This window comes from Scyliorhinus torazame, chromosome 13 (genome assembly GCF_047496885.1).
Source record: "Scyliorhinus torazame isolate Kashiwa2021f chromosome 13, sScyTor2.1, whole genome shotgun sequence".
NCBI classification, from domain to species: Eukaryota; Metazoa; Chordata; class Chondrichthyes; order Carcharhiniformes; family Scyliorhinidae; genus Scyliorhinus; species Scyliorhinus torazame.
This window is the reverse complement of record NC_092719.1, coordinates 178978153-178998695: the sequence shown is the minus strand read 5'-3', so window position 1 is coordinate 178998695 and position 20543 is coordinate 178978153. Positions and strand designations below refer to the sequence as shown.

Below are 20543 nucleotides of genomic sequence, written 5' to 3'. Positions count from 1 at the left end.
TAGCACTAGGACTACAGCGCTGAGGACCCGGGTTCGAATCCCGGCCCTGGGATTCACCCCCACAACCCAAAAATGTGTTGGTTAGGTGTATTGGCCACGCTAAATTGCCCCTTAATTGGAAAAATAAAATTATTGGGTACTCTAAAAAAAATTTTTTTTAATGGTGATGAAGAGAGAGTGGGTCAGAAGCTCAGTGTCAAATAGGGCACCAAGGCTGCACACAGTCTGGTCCAACCTGAGATAGTGACTTGTGAGGTGGGATGGAATTTGTGACGAGGAAACAGAGAATGTATCACATGTCAAATACAATGGCTTGAATACACCCAATGTTTCAGTGAAGGAAATTTCTGCTCATCTAGAGCGAGATCGTATGGATTAGCAACTTTACAGAAGGATTGAGTGTGGCTGTGGTATCAATGTGCATGTGGAACCTGGCGATGGGAGAAGAACTTAAGGCTGGCTGGCGGTAAACCTCATTTGGGGTGGAGAGATAGGAAAGATATGGCGAGGTGAGGATGGTGGGAGACCCTGATTTTGGGAGGGAAGGCAGGTAAATGGGAAGACACTTACCTGCTGGATCTATCAGACCTCAACTCCCTTTAGCTACTGGGTTTGCTGAGACCCAGAAAACATGACTCACCGGCATAAAATTTAAAATAGGATCTACGTTTAAATGAACCCACTCTGCGAACGTGTTGGTTCACCAACCCTTTGCCTGGCCTCTGTTAAAACTGGAAGGGCCCAGGTTTGAAGTTTATAACGTTTTAATATTTCAAACCCAGTTCTAATGACTCAAGCCCACCCACTTTTGGTGCTTTCAAATGGATGACTGCAGCCAGGAAACAGATAAAAGAAAATTACGTGGATGCTGAAATCTGAAACAGAAGCAGAAAATTCTGGACAATCTCAGCAGGTCTGACAGCATCTGTGGAGAGAAAACGGAGCTAATGTTTCGAGTCTGGATGACTCTTTCTCAAAGCTCGAGAGAACTGGAAATATGATGAGATTTATACTGTTGTTGGGAGTGGGGTGGACCAGTGGGGCTGGATAGAGGGCCAGCAATAGGTGGAGACTGAAAAAGATGTTGTGGACAAAAAGACAAAGGGAATGTTAATGGTAGTGATAATGACTTAGAAGGTGCTGATCGTGCACATTGAGGGATCAGAGTGTGTTAATAGCAGAACAGGGGTAAGCAGAGTGTCAAACAGCAACTTGGAACAGGGAACAGATGGCCCTAGTGGAGTGGAGTGGGGAGAGGGGAGACAATGGTGAGGGAAAAACGGCTGGATGGAAGAAATTAGAATAAATTGATTGAAACAAAAATGGGATGAAGATGGAGGAGAGAGTTCATAGTCTGAAGTAAGTGACAGGAAGATTTGGGTCCTGCATGCGGATGGACCAAAGGTATTCTGCAAAACAGTCACCCAGTCTGCATTTAATCTCTAGTCAAGTGGAGTAGACCACATTGGGAGCAGCGAATGCAATAGACCAGATTGAAGGAAGTGCACATGAAGTGCTGTTTCACTTGAAAAGAGTGTTGAGGCCCTTGGATAGTGAGGAGGGAGGAGGTAAAGAGGCAGGTGTTACACCTTCTGTGATTGCAGGGGATAGTGCCATGGGAAGAGGGCGAGGTGTTGGGGTGATGGAGGAATGAACCAGGGTATCCTGGAGGGAATGGTCCCTGTAGAATGCTGACAGGGGGGTGATGAGAAGATGTGTTTGGTGGCGGCATCATGCTGGAGTTAGCGGAACTGGGGGGAGGATGACCATTTGAATGTAGAGGCTCGTGGAATGAAAAGTGAGGACAAGGGGGACCCTATCCTGATGTTGGGAGGGAGGGGTCAACCACAGTGGGTAGGAAACCAAGATTAAGGAAGAATGGAGACATGTCAGCAGCACCGCTTTGCAAAATGGCATCATCAGAACCGATGCAACGGGGGCAAAGGAACTGGGAGAATGGGATGAAGACTTTACAGGATGTGGGGTGTGAAAAGCTATAGTTGACATAGCTGTGAGAGTCAGTGGGCTTCTAATGGATACTAGTGGACAGTCTATCCCCAGAAATAAGAGATAGAGATGTCAAGAAAGGAAAGGGAAGTGAAGTGTCGGAGATGGTCCATGTGAAGGTGACAGAAGGGTGGGAATTGGAAACAAAATTGATACATTTTTCCAGGTCCAAACGGGACCATGAAGTGGCACAGAAACAGTTGTCGATGTACTGCTAAAAGAGCTGTGGGAGGGGGCCGGAGTAGGACTGGAACAAGGACCCATTATGTTATATTGTCTTTTTCGTTCTTCCTACCAAAATTATTCACTTCGTACTTCTTTATATCAAATTTCATCTGTCACTTGTCCGCCCATTCCACCAGTCTGTTTACGTCCTCTTGAAGTTTATCACTTTCCTCCTCACAGTTGACAAAACCTCCCAGCTTTGTGTCATGTGCAATTTTTGAAATTGTGCCCTGTAGATCTAAATCCAAATCATTAATTTATATCAAGGAAAGCAGGGCTCCTAACTCCAACCTTTGGGGAACCCCACTGTTAATCTTCCTCCTGTCTGAAAAACAACTGTTGACTACTATTTTGTTTTCTGTCACTCAGCCAGTTTCATATCCATGCTGCCACTGTCCCTTTTATTCCATGGGCTTCAACTTTGCTAAGAAGCCTGTTGTGTGGCACTTTATCACTTGCATTTTAGAAGTCACTGGACACCACATCAACTGCAATACCATCATCAAAAGACTCGAGCAAATTGTTCACGTCAAATTTGCCCTTAACTAATCAGTGCTGGACTTCCTTAATGAGTCCACATTTTTCCAAGTTCTCCCACCATGGGGTTAAACTTACTGGTCCTTTAATTGAAGGGTTTGCCCTTGCACCCTTTTTTTGAACAGGGGTGTAACATTTGCAATTATTCAGTTCTCTGGCACCACCCCTGTAGCTAAGGAGGATTGGAAGATTATCGCCAGTGTCTCTGCAATTTCCACCCTTCCTCGGTATCCTTGGATGCATCTCAAGTACAGCCAACCTATCCAATATCACCTCTTTATTTTTAGCCCAGCCACTGTCTCAACTGCCTTTTCTTGAACCATGACTTAGGCAGCATCTTCTTCCTTGATAAAGACAGATGCAAAGTACTAATTTAATCCCCTCAGCGATGTCCTCCGCTTCTATGCGTAATTCTGCTTTTTGGTCCCAAATTAGCCAGACTCCTCCAGCTATTTTTTACTATTTATACACGTGTAGAAGACTTCTTGATTCACTTTTATGTTGGCTCACAGACACATTTCTCTTCTTGGTTTTTACCCTCTACCTTCTATAATCAACCTGGTCCTCTTGTCATCAATTCTGATGAAAGCGCATCAACATGAAACATTAAAGGCTAGATTCTCGGATCTCTCCCATGGTTCTCGACGGCATGCCGTTCATTGGGAGGCGGGATTCTCTGCTCCCACCGTTTGTCAATGAGATTTCCCATTGAAGCCACTGGGGTGGCTGTGGGGTGCGCTGCCGGCAGGATCAGAGAATTCCCAACGGTCGGAGAATTCCGGCCATTAGTTCTATTTTTTTCCTCCACATTCATTGCCTCACCTGGGTATTTCCGGCATTTTAATTTTAATTTCAGATTTCTATAATCCACAAGGCGGGGGCAGATTAGGAGAGTGTGCAGTTTTAGATTCCTTACCCAAGGAGGGGAATTGCCCTAGCAGGAGTGCAATGAAGATTTATTAGATTGGGTCCTCCAATGAGGGATTGTCCTATGAGAAGAGAGAGTAGTCTAGGCCTATATTCCCTGGAGTTCAGAAGAATGAGACCTGATCTCATTGAAGCATAACATTCTTAAAGAGTTAAGCAGAGTAGCTGCTGAAAAAATGTTTCCTCTGACTGGCAATCTAGAACATCAGGTCAGAGTCTTAGAATAAAGGGTCTGCCATTTAGGACTGAGATGAAGAGAAATTGCTTCGCTCAAAGTGTTTTAGATCTTTGGAATCGGCTCCCCCAGAAAGCTCCAGATTCTCAGTTGTTTTACATACATACATACAAAATAAAAACAGAAAATGTTGGAAAAACTCAGCAGGTACAGCAGCATCTCTGGAGCGAGACGCAAAGTTAGTTGTTTCTCTCTCCACAAATGCTGCCAGACCTGTTGAGCTTTTCCAGAATTTTCTGCTTTTGGTTCAGATTTCCAGCATCCGCCGTATTTTGCTTTTATTAATACACACATACATATTTGTGAGCAAGAGTAGGTCATTCAGTCCCTCGAGCCTATCCCATATTTGGTAAGATCACCACTGATCTGGTTGCAGTCTCAACTCCAGTCTTCTGCCTGTCCCTTATAACCTTAGATTCTTAATAACCAAGGGAGTTAATCTAACGCAGCCTTTAGAATATTCAAAGATCCTGCCTCCAGGGTTCCCTGGGGAATAGAGTTCCACATGCTGAATAGCCTCAGAAAAAAAATGTTCTCCTCTTCTCTGTAGTAATGGGAGACCCCTTATTTTCAAACCGTGTCCCCTAGTTCCAGTCTCTCCCACAAGGAGAAACATCCCTTCAGCATCTACTCTGTCAAGTCTCGTCAGGATCTCGTGTGTTTCAATAGTGTTTCAATAAAATCACCTCTCATTCTTGGAAACTCCAGTGGATAGAGGCTCAACCTGTCCAATCTTTCCTCATAACATAGCCGCATTATCCCAGGAATCAGCTGAATGAACCTTCTCTGAATTGCTTCCAATGCAATTATATCCTTTAAGTCAGGAGATTAAAACCATACGCAATACTTGAACGTGTAAAACCTCCCTATTTTTATATTCCATTCCTTTTCAATGAACACCAACATTCCATTTGCTCCACCTAGATTTTTGTGGTTTATAAGACCATGAGACACAGCAGCAGAATTAGGCCTCTCGGCCCATCGAGTCTGCTTCACCATTCAATCATGGATATGTGCCAGGATACCCCGATCCGTCTGTACCGTAGAATTCTGCAATCTCTCTCCATCCAAATAACGTGCTTCTATTCTTCCTGCCAAAATTGGCATGCTCACATTTTTTGACATTATACTTCATCTGCCAATTTTTCCCCCCCCACTCACATAACCTATCCAAATCCCTTTGCAGACTCTTTATGCCCTCTTCACAACTTACTTTCCTACCTATCTTTGTGACATCAGCAAATTTAGCAACCATACAATCTGTCCCTTCAGCCAAGTGACTGATATAGATTAGAAATAGTTGAGACCCCAACACGGAGCCCCGTGGCACTCCGCTCATTACAGCTTGCCAACCCGAAAATTACCCATTTATTCCTGTTAGCTAACCAATACTCCTTTCTTGCCATGTTATCCTGACACCATGAGGTCTTATTTTGCATAGTAACTTTTGATGTAGCACCTTATCAAATGCCTCCTGGAAATCAGTACATCTGGAGGTCCTCCTTTATCCATCTTGCTTGTTACTTTCTCAAAGAAGTCTAATAAATCAATCAAATATGATTCACCTTTCACAAAGCTATGTTGACTCGACCTGATTGCATTAACATTTTCTAAGTGTTCCTCAATAACCTCCTTAATAATAGATTCCAGCAACTTCAAATGACAGATTTCGTCCAATCTACATGCAGATGAAAATCATGATTAGTGCAGTATCTTTTTTAAAAGCCCCGATTATTTCTTCCAAAATACTTCACCCTACAGTATAGATTTTGTTATAAATCTATGCACTACACGAGTGACTTGCTCCCGTTGCTTTTTTTTTATTATACCCAAACTGATTCTACATCTTGACCTTTAGAACCAAGGTCAGTCCTCACTACGAATGTCATGTTCAATTAACAGAGCTATCCATCACCTTTTCCTAGCTTCCTGTCCTTCAGAAACATTCATTTCATTTTCATTTTCAAGTACTCTTGAATATTAGGTCCCAGCCTGGGTCACCTTGCACCCACATCTTTGTATGGCTATTAGGTCATACATATTTATTTTTGTTACAAATGCTACAGCATTTTATTATTTTTGCTAATTCAGTCCTCATCTCCTGGCACACACAAATTTGTATTCTGTCCTTTCTTGCCATGCCCTGTTTATCATTACCCTTATTGCTACCTTGCTCCATCACCTTGGCCTTTCACTTTACCACATCTTCTCTCCTGTGATCTACCCCTCCACCTGGCCCACTATTTAATTTAAAACCCGCTCTTCTGCCATAGATATACGACTCACAGAACACTGGTCCCAGCACAGTTCAGGTGAAGACCGTCTCAATGGTACCGCTCCCACCTTCCTCTGTACTGGTAATTTTGCCCCACGACTAGAAACCCATTCTTCTAACACCAATCTTTGAGCCATGTATTTAAATTGTTAATCTTATTTACCCTATGCTAACTTTCTTGTGGCTCAGGTAATAATCCAGTGATTATTCCTTTGAGGCTCCGAATGGAATCCAAGACTATGGCCAATTTGTGGGTACGAAGGGAATCAAGGGATCTGAGGACATTGCAGGGACATAGAGTTGAGGTAGATCAGCTATAATCTTGAATGGCATAGCCAGCTTTAAGTACCAAATGGAGTACTTAAATCCCATATTTTACTCATTACTGATTTTTTTTAAATAACTTCATGAATGTCTTCTGGTGTCTCTATTTCACTTTCCAGATTTTTACAGATTCCTGTACATCTGGCATTAAATCATCCTTCTCCCCTATGAATGCAATAACAAAAATATTGAACAAGTATGTTCAGCATGTCTTCAAAAATTGATTGTAATGTGCACATTTCCCATTCTCTTTGATCCTGGTGTGTTTAGGGTAAAAAAACACTGCAATTACCCATGACACAATCGATAAGATATACCCTACATCTGCTGTCCTCACTATGTTTTGGTCTCTTCATTGGTTTCTATAATCTTCCCACTCTTCATTCCTGTCACTAATTCAAACTGTTAGATAAGGCTTGTATTTTTGATTTAACATTAGTTCTATCCACTCAAACCACAGTTACATCAGCATTGAGTTTTGTTTTGTCTTTCGGCCATTATGAGTTTCTAGTTGGGCCTGATAATGCCACCATTTCATCTCCATAGATTGGTGAATTGTACTGTTGTTAGATAGAGCATGTCAACATATCATATTGCCAACACCAGGATTAATTGCGTTACGTCCATTGATTGAACAGCCTCTGCAGCACCCTGTTGCTCAAATGAAGAGAAATGTGAAAAGAAGAAAACTTAGGAAGGGAGGAAAAACTGATTGAAGTACATTTTCTCACAACACAGGAATTTTCCAAACCCTGTGTTTCTATCCAGTTGTGTTTGTCAACAGAAAGCAAATACTTCATGAATATTTAAGTCACCAATTCCAGGAAGCTGCTCACAATTTACTGTATTATTTTCTTTGCTCATTGTAGCAATATGGATTATGACTACATCTAATAATGCTAATCTGGCAACAAACAATGTATGTGTGATTATTTCAAGATTTCATGGAAGAAAACATGTTTAAATACTGCACTCCAAACTGTATTGCCCACAAACTATTGTGTGATATGTTCAGCTGTGTTCATAGAATCCCTACAGTGCAGGAGGCAGCCATTTGGCCTATGAGTCTGCACCGACCCTCTGAAAGAGCACTCTACAGAGGACCACTCCCCCGCCCTATACTCACAACCCCAGCAAATTGATCATGGTCAATCCACCTAACCAGTACCCTCGTGATTAAAATCTCTGAAAATAACATCTTACCTTGATTGTTTCGGACTGTTCAATCTTAGACACTTCTGCTGCTTCATTTTCTTCACTGCTGCCCTCATCCATATCACTGTCATCTTCTTCCTGGGTGGAATCTCTTTTTTGTTGTATTTCAGAAACATCATCAGTTTTGATCTCCGTGTCATTTCTATTGTCTACAGAATTGGCATTCTTTTTCTCATCGATGCCTTCTTCATTGGGAAAAACTTCACCTTCCCCACTACACGAGGGACTATCAATCCCACTGTCTCTGTTGGGTATTTTACCATTCCCATTTTGCTCCAGAGTAGACCCACCAATTTCAGCTGCAACACTAGCCTCTTGAGTCCTGGTTATGCCCGTAGAGTTATTGTCTTGTCCATCACTTTCTGTCATTGCAACACTGCCCTCATTTGAATGTTCCATCACTTCCATGCCTGTTTCATGTTCATTTGAATCAGTTTTGTCTGTGGTACCCTCAGCTGAACCAGCTGGTTCCAATTCACTGTCAGATGCTGCACCTTCCGAGGAGTCCTGAGATCTTTCCATTTTGAGGGACAAAATCAGCTGGTTTCTTTTAGCGATCTCTGGACTTCGTAGCCTGCAGTAACACATTGACAATTCACATGGACGCAAGTAACTCAGATTCGATTAAATCCAATACAAAGGCAACATTACGGCAGATGTTGGAAATCCGAAATAAGAACACAAAATGCTGGAAATACTCAGCAGGCCAGGCAGCACCTATGAGGAGATTTTCTGTCAGTTAGAGGGGTGCAGTGCTCTGACTGAGAGATGTGGCAGGTCCGGGAGGCTTCCAGCATCCCGGATGGCTTCATCTGCAGAAAGTGCACTCAACTGGAGCTCCACACAGACCGCATGGTTCGGTTGGAGCAGCAGTTGGATGCACTTAGGAGCATGCACGTGGCGGAAAGCGTCATAGATGGCAGTTATATAAATGTGGTCACACCCAAGGTGCAGGCAGAGAAATGGGTGACCACCAGAAAGGGCAGGCAGTCAGTGCAGGAATCCCCTGTGGTTGTCCCCATCTCGAACAGGTATACCCCTTTGGATACTGTCGGGGGGATAGCCTATCAGGGGAAAACAGCAGCAGCCAGAGCAGTGGCACCACGGCTGGCTCTGATGTTCAGAAGGGAGGGTCAAAGCACAGAAGAGCAATAGTCATAGGGGACTCTATAGTCAGGGGCACAGGTAGGCGCTTCTGTGGACGTGAAAGAGACTCCAGGATGGTATGTTGCCTCCCTGGTGCCAGGGTCCAGGATGTCTCCGAACGGGTAGAGGTCATCCTGAAGGGGGAGGGCAAACAGGCAGAGGTCGTTGTACATATTGGTACTAACGACATAGGCAAGAAGGGGCATGAGGTCCTGCAGCAGGAGTTCAGGGAGCTAGGCAGAAAGTTAAATGACAGGACCTCTAGCGTTGTAATCTTGGGATTACTCCCTGTGCCACGTGCCAGTGAGGCTGGAAATAGGAAGATAGAGCAGCTAAACACGTGGCTAAACAGCTGGTGTAGGAGGGAGGGTTTCCGTTATCTGGACCACTGAGAGCTCTTCCAGGGCAGGTGTGACCTATATAAGAAGGACGGGCTGTATCTAAACTGGAGAGGCATAAATATCCTGGCCGCGGGGTTTGCTAGTGTCACACGGCAGGGTTTAAACTAGTATGGCAGGGGGGTGGGCACGGGAGCAATAGGTCAGAAGGTGAGAACATTGAGGGAGAACTAGGGAATAGGGACAGTATGGCTCTGAGGCCGAGCAGACAAGATGAAGTTGCTGAACACAGCAGATCTGGTGGTCTGAAGTGCATATGTTTTAATGCAAGAAGATGTTTCAGGTGGGATAAAGGGGAATGTAAAAGGGGTGGCGGAGTTGCGCTACTGGTTAGGGAGAATATCACAACTGTACTACGGGAGGACACCTCAGAGGGCAGTGAGGCTATATCAGGAATAAGAAGGGTGCAGTCACAATGTTAGGGGTTTACTACAGGCCTCCCAACAGTCAGTGGGAGATAGAGGAGCAGATAGGTAGACAGATTTTGGAAAAGAGTAAAAACAACAGGGTTGTGGTGATGGGAGACTTCAACTTCCCCAATATTGACTGGGACTCACTTCGTGCCAGGGGCTTAGACGGGGCAGAGTTTGTAAGGAGCATCTAGGAGGGCTTCTTAAAATATGTAGACAGTCCAACTAGGGAAGGGGCTGTACTGGACCTAGTATTGGGGAATGAGCCCGGCCAGGTGGTAGAAGTTTCAGTAGGGAAGCATTTCGGGAACAGTGACCACAATTCAGTAAGTTTTAAAGTGCTGGTGGACAAGGATAAGAGTGGTCCTAGGGTGAATGTGCTAAATTGGGGGAAGGCTAATTATAACAATATTAGGCGGGAACTGAAGAACATAGATTGGGGGCGGATGTTTGAGGGTAAATCAACATCTGACATGTGGGAGGCTTTCAAGTGTCAGTTGAAAGGAATTCAGGACAGGCATGTTCCTCTGAGGAAGAAGGATAAATACGGCAATTTTCGGGAACCTTGGGTAACGAGAGATATTGTAGGCCTCGTCAAAAAGAAAAACGAGGCATTTGTCAGGGCTAAAAGGCTGGGAACAGACGAAGCCTGTGTGGAATAGAAGGAAAGTAGGAAGGAACTTAAGCAAGGAATCAGGAGGGCTAGAAGGGATCACGAAAAGTCATTGGCAAATAGGGTTAAGGAAAATCCCAAGGCTTTTTACACGTACATAAAAAGCAAGAGGGCAGCCAGGGAAAGGGTTGGCCCACTGAAGAAAAGGCAAGGGAATCTATGTGTGGAGCCAGAGGAAAAGGGCGAGGTACTAAATGAATACTTTGCATCAGTATTCACCAAAGAGAAGGAATTGGTAGATGTTGAGTCTGGAGAAGGGTGTGTAGATAGCCTGGGTCACATTGAGATCCAAAAAGACGAGGTATTGGGCGTCTTGAAAAATATTAAGGTAGATAAGTCCCCAGGGCCTGATGGGATCAACCCCTGAATACTGAAGGAGGCTAGAGAGGAAATTGCTGAGGCCTTGACAGAAATCTTTGGATACTCACTGCCTTCAGGTGATGTCCCGGAGGACTGGAGAATAGCCAATGTTGTTCCTCTGTTTAAGAAGGGTAGCAAGGGTAATCCAGGGAACTACAGGCTGGTGAGCCTTATTTCAGTGGTAAGGAAATTACTGGAGAGAATTCTTCGAGACAGGATCTACTCCCATTTGGAAGCAAATGGACGTATTAGAGAGGCAGCATGGTTTTGTGAAGGGGAGGTCGTGTCTCACTAACTTGATAGAGTTTTTCGAGGAGGTCACAAAGATGATTGATGCAGGTAGGGCAGTAGATGTTGTCTATATGGACTTCAGTAAGGCCTTTGACAAGGTCCCTCATGGTAGACTAGTACAAAAGGTGAAGTCACATGGGATCAGGGGTGAGCTGGCAAGGTGGATACAGAACTAGCTAGGTCATAGAAGGCAGAGTAGCAGCAATGGAAGGATGCTTTTCTAATTGGAGGGCTGTGACTAGTGGTGTTCCGCAGGGATCAGTGCTGGGACCTTTGCTGTTTGTAGTATATATAAATCATTTGGAGGAAAATGTAACTGGTCTGATTAGTAAGTTTGCAGACGACACAAAGGTTGGTGGAATTGCGGATAGCGATGAGGACTGTCAGAGGATACAGCAGGATTTAGATTGTTTGGAGACTTGGGCGGAGAGATGGCAGATGGCGTTTAATCCGGACAAATGTGAGGTAATGCATTTTGGAAGGTCTAATGCAGGTAGGGAATATACAGTGAATGGTAGAACCCTCAAGAGTATTGAAAGTCAGAGAGATCTAGGTGTACAGGTCCACAGGTCACTGAAAGGGGCAACACAGGTGGAGAAGGTAGTCAAGAAGGCATACGGCATGCTTGCCTTCATTGGCCAGGGCATTGAGTATAAGAATTGGCAAGTCATGTTGCAGCTGTATAGAACCTTAGTATAGAATACAGCCATTTGAACCAAAACAACAACATTTGATTGCCTCATTCCCCAATAACTGGCTCAAAAATCAAGGTTCTGCTTACTTGACTGGTTCTGCCTTCAAAATGGAAATGTTCGTTTAATAACGTAAAATAATTGAGTTAATCGACAAAAGGAAATAAATCTATTATCTTGGAGAATCATTCCAAGGACTGATTTGCTTACATAGCTGTATAGAATAAAGGGCATTGGTACAGGAAAAACCTGAAAATTAACCTGGGTAACTAAAAGCTGATTCAATTGCAGGAAAAATGCTTTCCTTAGACAACAGCCAACTTCACTATTTGGTTTGTGAATAGGGCGAAAATTTTATTTCTTGTTCGAAATCTAAGGTCAACATTTTAGGAAATTATTTGAAGTTTGCCCAGTTTTCAGTGAATCGGGCAACAAAATTTATAGGTGTAGCCACTCAGCCTTCGGAAATTCCTCTTAAACTGTTCCCAATATAAATTAAATTGGATCACAAAATGTAAATGAAGTATTTCCCTCAGGTGCTTAAACAACGGAGCAGTGGTGGTGCAAGCTATAGTCCCACCCTCTGTGATCTCACTTACTCCAACAAGGTGATAGAAAAGCAAACCTTATCTAAGATGGATCAATAACATTTTTTAAAAGCTTAACAAGTAGGTAGACATAATGGCTTACCTGACACTTTCAAATTTCTCAATAAGTGAGGAGACACAAGATAATCCTGGTGTTTCTTTGCTCTCAGCCTTGGAATAGGAGCTCTTTATTAGCTTAGGGACAGCTGGCAGAGGCCTCGATGGAGCTGGAGGAATCAGCTGAAATGGTTCTTCGAAACACAGGGCTTGGAGGTGGACAGGCTTAGGAGGTACTAATATAAAAATACGGACAGTTATTTAATGCTGAAGTTCTTCTTTACAACTCACCTCGTGTCTTCATAAATCACTCCTCATCAAGAACAGACCAGCAACAAGTTTTCATTTATCACACTCCAGGTTTCTGCTTTGCGCTGCAAGATCCCATAACATACCCTGAAAGGAACCTGTAAGATTCTAACTGTACGTTTGGTGAAACATTCCCTTACTATACTCCACTTTTAACCTGTCATTCAGAGACATATCGCACGACGTTCAATGTTTGAAAGTTGGACTTGCGCTTCCTTGTTGCTAGAACAGGAAGTACCGAAAAGTAAGAAAAAAAAGTGCGGTTTTGTAACCATGAGTAAAGGTACTGCAGCACCCAAGGCAAGAAAGGCAATTATAGTCAAATAATTCACTTCATTTTCTTCCACTGCCATGAATATGTCAACTGTTTTATTTTTCATTAATGGATGATTACACAGTGGGTTATTATTCCACCGTTGCTAATTTTTGCGATATGTACTCTGCACATGTCTTTCTAGGGGTATGTTCAGCTCCTCCACAGCTTCCTTCCTCTTTCTCAGAAAAAGTATATTGAATTCAAAATCAACAGTTACATTCAATACGTCCAGCAAAATACTAGCCCATCTGTAAGAATTACGAAAAAGAAACACAAACTTACCAGCTTAAGTATTTTGTTATGATGTGTTGCTTCTAAATATTTGCATATGAACCAGTCTTAACTGTTTTACGTAAGCAGTAACCATAGTAACACATTTGCAATTTGAGGCAGTATTAAAATTGGGCTGTGATCAGACGAAGGCAATTGTACCCGACAGCAGTACCATGCAAAGTTTATAAACCTATTTTAAATGGATCACAAGCCACGTTAGCTGGAATTACAAAGGGAACTTAAAGATCCCACTTTAAAAGTTGCACTGTTTTGGGACTCCTCTATCCAAATGAATTTTTCTTTTGTTTTATTTAAAATCACACCTTGCCAACCTGACATAAATTAAGATTTAAAAATGGCACTACTGTGGTGGTGGTGCTGGGGGGGAAATGGAGAAAGAGATTCAAAAATAGAGGAAAGACCATCACATGTTAAAACATGGATGCTAGCTGCTTTGCAACCATAGCTAAATATGATGGATTACATATTAGTTGTGCATAATGTGGTTATATTTTAATCCATTGGAATGTTTATACAGCTTCTAAGCCTATCCAGGTTACAAAAAAAAAAAGTTCAACAACAATATCTAATCAGACAAGTTTCAATTCTTTAAGTATAGACAAACCATCATGTACCAATTAGTACTCCGTAATGGGAGAAGATCACCTGAGAATGCCAATCCATGGCAAATTGCATTTCAACCCAATTCAATCTAGTCTATAACTCGGCCCATTTGATCTGCAAGCTTTATCTAAATGGCAGATCTTATTTGTTTAAGGATAAAATGCAAATATTTTGCATAATGCCAAACCAATACGGTACACTACAGTAACCTTCAGATTGAATCAGTAATTGAAATCACCAAAAAATATTGTTACAATGGACATTTGTTGCCAGGGTAGATGCTCATGGATGAAACTTCCAACATCAGTACAGGCATCCCCTGTTTAAAGCGCTTCTTATAGCCCACTCGTGGTTTTGCGCAATTTGTAAATTAGTGAAATGCCCGAATAGCACGGTTACTGTGCGTGCTGTCTGAACATTTTTTAGATCGTATGGTTACTGTGCACACTATTACTTTTTAAAAACTGATGCTTTGCTTACCACACCATCACCTCAATCCCTCTTGCTTGCCATCCCATTCACTGCTTTCCTCTGACTCTCCCATTCCATCCTGCCCACCACCCCCATCAACCCTCCCACTTGCCTATTCCCTCTCCTGAAACTTTGCTGTGAGCAAGGTGTCGGGAGAGATGGATTGCAGGAAGTGGTGAGCAGGAGGGAAGCAGCAAATGGGAGGTAAATGTAAGAGTTAGTAATTTAGAGGGTTTTGGGACTAGATAGGTACAAGGTGCCATGTCAGGAATGCTGGGGGCGATTCTCCGATATCGAGGCCAAGTGTTCGCGCCGTCGTGAATGCCATCGCGTTTCACGACGGCGCGAACAGGGCCCGGGCTCGACCTATTCTGGCCCCTCACCAACATGGGGCTGGTGTTCTGGTGCCGCGCGCGGAAGGAGGTAGGCCCGGGGGGGAGAGGCCAGCCCGCCGATCGGTGGGCCCCGATCGCGGGCCAGACCCCATCGGAGGCCACCCCGGTGAAGGAGCCCCCCTCCCTCCCCCACAGGCCGCCCCCCCTCCCCTCCCCTCCCCAGAATTCCTGCAGAGTTCCCGCCGGCAGCGACCAGGGGTGGACGGCACTGGCGGGAACCTGTCGTGATGTGCATCACTGTAAATACATGTAAGCTAGCCAGACACTAGAGGGAGCACCAGAAACATCACACACACACACTCAACCAATAGATAAGTTAGATAGGAGGCGACCAATGGACATTCACGATACACAAGGAGGTGACACGACCACAGGGGGGCATTACACCAACCCATATATAAAGGACACCACACACATGATCTGCCCTTTGGCCAGTGGAGACAGTCAGTGAGGACAGGCACAGGGTTGATTCAATATTACACCCACCATGTGGAAAACAGCAGCTGGTCAGTCAGTCTGGGTAGCTATAATAGGATTAGCAGTAGTGTCGAACTCAAGTTATCAAAGTATAAATAGTGTAAATAAATGTGTTGAAGTTAGCTACACATCTGAACCTTCCTTTGACAAATGCAACACAAGGAAGCCGCTTATGTTACAAAGGAAACATAACAAAACAGGCCTATCCGGGCCGGAGAATCACCGCTTGTCGGTTCTCTGAGCAGCCCGGTGCAAATTGCGCGCCTCTGGTTTCCGGGGGGTGGGAGAAACGTGTGCAGGGGTCGGGGTGGCACTGCGCGATTCATGCAGCGCCCCGGCCATTCTCCCACCCGGCGTGGGGGGGGGGGGGGGGGGGAAAGAGAGAGAATAGCGCCCCAGATCTACCTTATTACGTGTTTTTTTTCCCCAATGGGGAAGTGGTTTTTGTTTAATGTATTTTCGTTTCGGAAGCCATGTTTTCGGAACATTTGAGGGGTGCAAAATGAGGGTTAGCCATATCGACTAATCAAACAAGTTTGAACCAAGCACATTTAACTTTAGCCCAAGATTCAAAAGTTTAAAATATGAATCCGCATAAATTGCCAAGTCGATAAGGGTAGTGTAAAAGACTAAAGGATTAAACATTCTGTAATTCTAGACATTGATATTGCCAAGTATCTATTCAGTGCCAAATTGTAATGAGATACAAGAGTCAAATAATGTGATCTGTAATTTTCTGTAGAGTGCCTGATCTATGCAGCATTCAATTAGCCAACCCAGGGGCATCCAAGGCAGGGGCAAACATTTCTTGTTCTTTCATATATAGATACATAGAAGATAGGAACAGAAGGAGGCTTCTTGGCCCTTTGAGCCTGCTCCGCCATTTATCATGGCCCTTGGAAAGAGCACACCCTACCTGAGCCCACACATCCATCCCATCCCCGTAACCCAGCAACCCCACCCAACTTTTGTTTTGGACACTAAGGGCAATTTATCATGGCTAATCCACCTAACCTGCACATCCTTGGACTGTGGGAGGAAACCGGAGCACCCAGAGGAAACCTACGCAGCCACGGGGAGAAAGTGCAAACTCCACACAACAAATTATTTATTTATTTTCAAAATCTAGTCTAATTCAATTTCTGGTCAATGGAACCCCGAGGATTTTGATGGTAGGGGATTCAGCTGTGGTATGTCATTGAATGCCAAGGGGCGATGATTGGACCCTTCTTGTTGGAGATGGTCATTGCCTGGTACTTGAGTCGCATGAATGTTACTTGCCACTTGTCAGCCCAAGCCTGGCTATTGTCCAGGTCTTGCTGCATTTGGGCATAGACTGCTTCATCTGAGGAGTCATGAATGGCTCTGTACATGCGGAATCATCTACAAACATCCCCACTTCTGACCTTAGGATGGAAGGAAGGTCATTGATGAAGCAGCTGAAGATGGTTGGGCCGAGGACACCAACCTGAGGAACTCCTGTAGTGATATCCTTGATCTGTGATGATTGACCTCCAACCACCACAACCATTATCCTTTGTGCCAGGTCCAACCACTGGAGAGTCCCCCCCCCCCCCCCCGATTCCCATCGACTCCAGTTTTACTCGGGCTCCTTGATGCCATTCTTAGCCAAATGCTGCCCTGATGTCAAGGGCAGTCATTCTCATCTCACCTCTGGAGCTCTTGCTCTGTTGGAACCAAGCTGTAATGAGGTCAGCAGAGGAATAATCCTGGTGGAACTCAAACTGAGAACCCGTGAACAGGTTATTGCTGAGTAAGTGTCACTTGATAGCACTGTTGATGACTCCTTCCATTACTTTAATGGTAATCAAGAGTAGACTGAAGGGGCAGTAATTGGCCGGGTTGGATATGTCCTATTTCTCTTGTGCAGGACATGCCTGGGCAATTCTTCACATTCCCGGGTAGATACCAATGTCGTAGCTATGCTGCTACAGCTTGTCCAGGGGCGCGGCAAGTTCTGGAGCACATGCCTTCAGTACTATTGCTGGAATATTGTCAGTGCCCATAGACTTTACAGTATCCAGAGCCTTCAGCCATTTCTTTCTTTGAATATATTTTTATTCAAGTTTTCACAATTTTACAAATATCATGGAAACAAAAGAAAAGAAGAAAAAAAGCCATAGGTATCAATGCAAAACAGGTTAAGCACATAACAGAAGTCATTACAAGCATAGGAACAAAGAAGAATGAATTATTTAGGGGCATTATCCTCAGTGTCTTCCCTCCACAGATACAAGGGGCGAGATTCTGCGGGAATCGGCGGGGCGGGCAACTCCGGCGGGAAGGAGTGGCTTGAACCACTCCGGCGTTGGGCCGCCCCAGAGGTGCGGAATCCTCCGCACCTTCAGGGGCTAGGCCGGCGGTGGAGTGGTTTGCGCCGCACCGGCCAGCGGGGAAGGGGCTTGGCGCAACGCCAACCGGTGCCGAAAGGCCTCTGCCGGCCGGCCGGCGTGTTGGCGCATGCGCAGGAGCGCCAGCGTGTGCTGGCGTCATCCCAGCGCATGCGCAGGAGGGGTTCATCTCCACGTCGGCCATCGCGGAGGACCACAGCAGCCGATGCGGAAGAATAGAGTGCCCCCCAAGGCACAGGCCCGCCCTCGGATCGGTGGGCCCCGATCGTGGGCCAGGCCACCGTGGGGGCACCTCCTGGGGCCAGATCCCCCTGCGCCCCCCCCGAGGACGCCCGCGTAGCCAGGTCCCGCCGGCAAATACCTGGTGTAATATACGCTGGCGGGACCAGCCGAAAACGGGCGGCCAAACGGCCCATCGCGGGCCGGAGAATCGTCGGGGGGGGGGGGGGGGGGGGGCGCTGCCAGTGGCCGCCGACCGGCACGGCGCGATTCCCGCCCCCGCCAAATCCCCGGCGCTGGAGAATTTGGCAGCCGGCGGGGGCAGGATTCACACTGCCCCCTGCCGATTCTCCGACCCGGCGGGGGGTTGGAGAATCCCGCCCATGATCGGTCTGCACCAAAGCAGGATACAGTCAACAACACAGAGTTACATCATCCCCGCAACTGCAAAGAAAAATAACAGGAATAAAACCTGAGATTCCAGAGCGGAGGAGGAATTACATTGACACCCACAATGCAATCTAACTCCCTTCCAGGCCCAGGACAGAGCAGACAGCCATCCTATAACATGCAATCTGCCTGGGCCTAAAATGAAAAAAGCACAGATGCTCTGAATCCAAATTAAAAGAAAAAGCAAGATAATAAAACTGTTCAGCTCGAACTGGAGGGACGTTCCTTAATCATGGCAAGGGAAAACTAGCACTACTCACTCCAACCATCCACTCCTCACCACACCACAGCTCCGCTCACCTTCCTTCTAAATGAGACAGGGGGGAAACAACAAAAAGAATCTCCCTCCCTTCACCACAAGAATTGCCAGACAATATAAGGCCCAAATACATTTAGGATTAAGACTGTGCACAAATTCCACATTCAACATTTGGCTTGACATGATATAAACTTGCTAAATCAGGATAAACACCCACATGATTCACCTCCCTGTAAATGGAAAAAATTGACAACATCAAGCAGCCAACATGATCAACAGGGAGCAAAGTCCAAGATAATAACTGAGATGCAGTAATGCAAGACTGCCCTCAGGATAAAGGCTTTTTCACAGGCCTCAAAGAAAGTATTAGATGTGCTCCATCGAATTTCGCAAGAATCTCCTCATGCACCGCCATTGCCTTTACAACCATGCAACTCTTTGTAACTGGACCTGGACGGCCTGTACCTCAGAGCCGGGATCTTCAGCCTGAACAGCATCTTTGAGTCGATGCACACCACATGCAACCCTGCTCAAAAGCAACTGCACCACCAAAGACAGGGCCTCACCCCACCACCCTCCAGCCGCCATGAACAATTAAGGATTGAAACATTCAAACTCAGCTTCGCCGTGCAGAAACACCGACCAACAATTCTCGGAACGTTGTATAAACCATGTAAATCAAGAAAAGACAAAAAAGAAATGTGCACAAGGATGAAAACGCTGCTTAAAAGATGAGCTGAGCCGGAGCTCGTGTAAACGAAGCCGCTCCAGTGCTCACATCCCTTCAGCCATTTCTTGATATCATGTAGAGCGAATCAAATTGGATGAAGACTGACATCTACAATGTTGGGGACCTCTGGAAGAGGCTGAGGTGGATCATTCACTCAGCACTTCTGGTTAAAGATTGTTGCAATTGCTTCAGCCTTGTGTTTTTCACTGATGTTCTGGGCTCCTCCATCATTAAGGATGGGGATATTTGTTGAGTTTCCTCATCCAGTGAGTTGTTTAACTGTCCACCACCATTCACTGGATGTGACAGGATTGCAGAGCTTAGGTCTGATCCGTTGTTTATGGAATTGCTTAGCTTTGTCTATCACTTGCTGGTTATGATTTTTGGCATGCAAGTAGTCCTGTGTTGCAGCGTCACCAGGTTGACACCTCATTTTTAAGTATGCCTGGTCTTGCTCCTGGCATGTCCTCCTGCACTCTTCGATGAACCAGGGTTGATCTCCTAGCTTGGTGGTAATGGTAAGAGTGGGGAATATGTTGGGCCATGAGGTGACAGATTGTGGTCGAGTGGAATTGTGCTTCAGCTAATGACCCACAGCACCATATGGATATCCAGTCTTGAGTTGCTAGATCTGTTCGAAGTCTATCCCATTTCGCACGGCAAAGGTGCCACACAACACAATGGAAGGTATCCTCAATGTGAAGACAGACTGTATCGCCACAAGGACTGTGTGGTGGTCACTTCTACAGAGTATGTTTTTCACTCTTGTTGGTTTCCTCACCACCTGCTGCAAGCCCAGTTTAGCAGCTATGTTCTTAGGACCTGGCCAGCTGAAGATGCTAAATGATCATCCTTCTCCCACACAGAGCACCGTTACCTTGCTCCCACCATGGCATATCAACTGCGAAGTGCCATCAACCCACAACCCCTCATTATAAGCAACATAAAACTCCATGATTCATCAAACATTTGACTACCCAAATGAGTAGCATTGCCAGTCCCCAAGCCCATCCAGTTATGCAAACTATATCATAGCACACCTCCCAAGTGACTAGATCACCTGATTGCCCCCACAAGCAGCAGCTTTGGCACCCATACTCAACCTCGCTACTGCTGCTTCTATCCTCATCCAGCATTTCCTAGAGTTGTCTGGCCAGACTCCAGTCTTGCTGCATATATACTGATGGTGGTGTCAGAATGGGTTTAAGTGGTGTGGTTAAAGTGGAAGTGCACCCAGACGTCAGAATTCTCGACCTGCAAGACCTGAAGATGGAGTGACTTTTCCAGTA

The 20543-nt window shown here is 45.2% G+C and overlaps 1 protein-coding gene across 1 annotated transcript in view; it reads right to left on the bottom strand.

Moving 5' to 3' along the window:
• The window catches only part of LOC140388398 (FYVE, RhoGEF and PH domain-containing protein 3-like), a 427056-nt gene that overhangs the window by 172395 nt on the left and 234118 nt on the right, over positions 1 to 20543 (bottom strand). The window contains exons 3-4 of the mRNA XM_072472504.1: positions 12406 to 12595; positions 7734 to 8319 (exon numbers count right to left, since the gene is read on the bottom strand). Of these exons, the coding sequence (XP_072328605.1) occupies positions 7734 to 8319; positions 12406 to 12595 (776 nt within the window). The remainder of the gene's footprint in view (positions 1 to 7733; positions 8320 to 12405; positions 12596 to 20543) is intronic.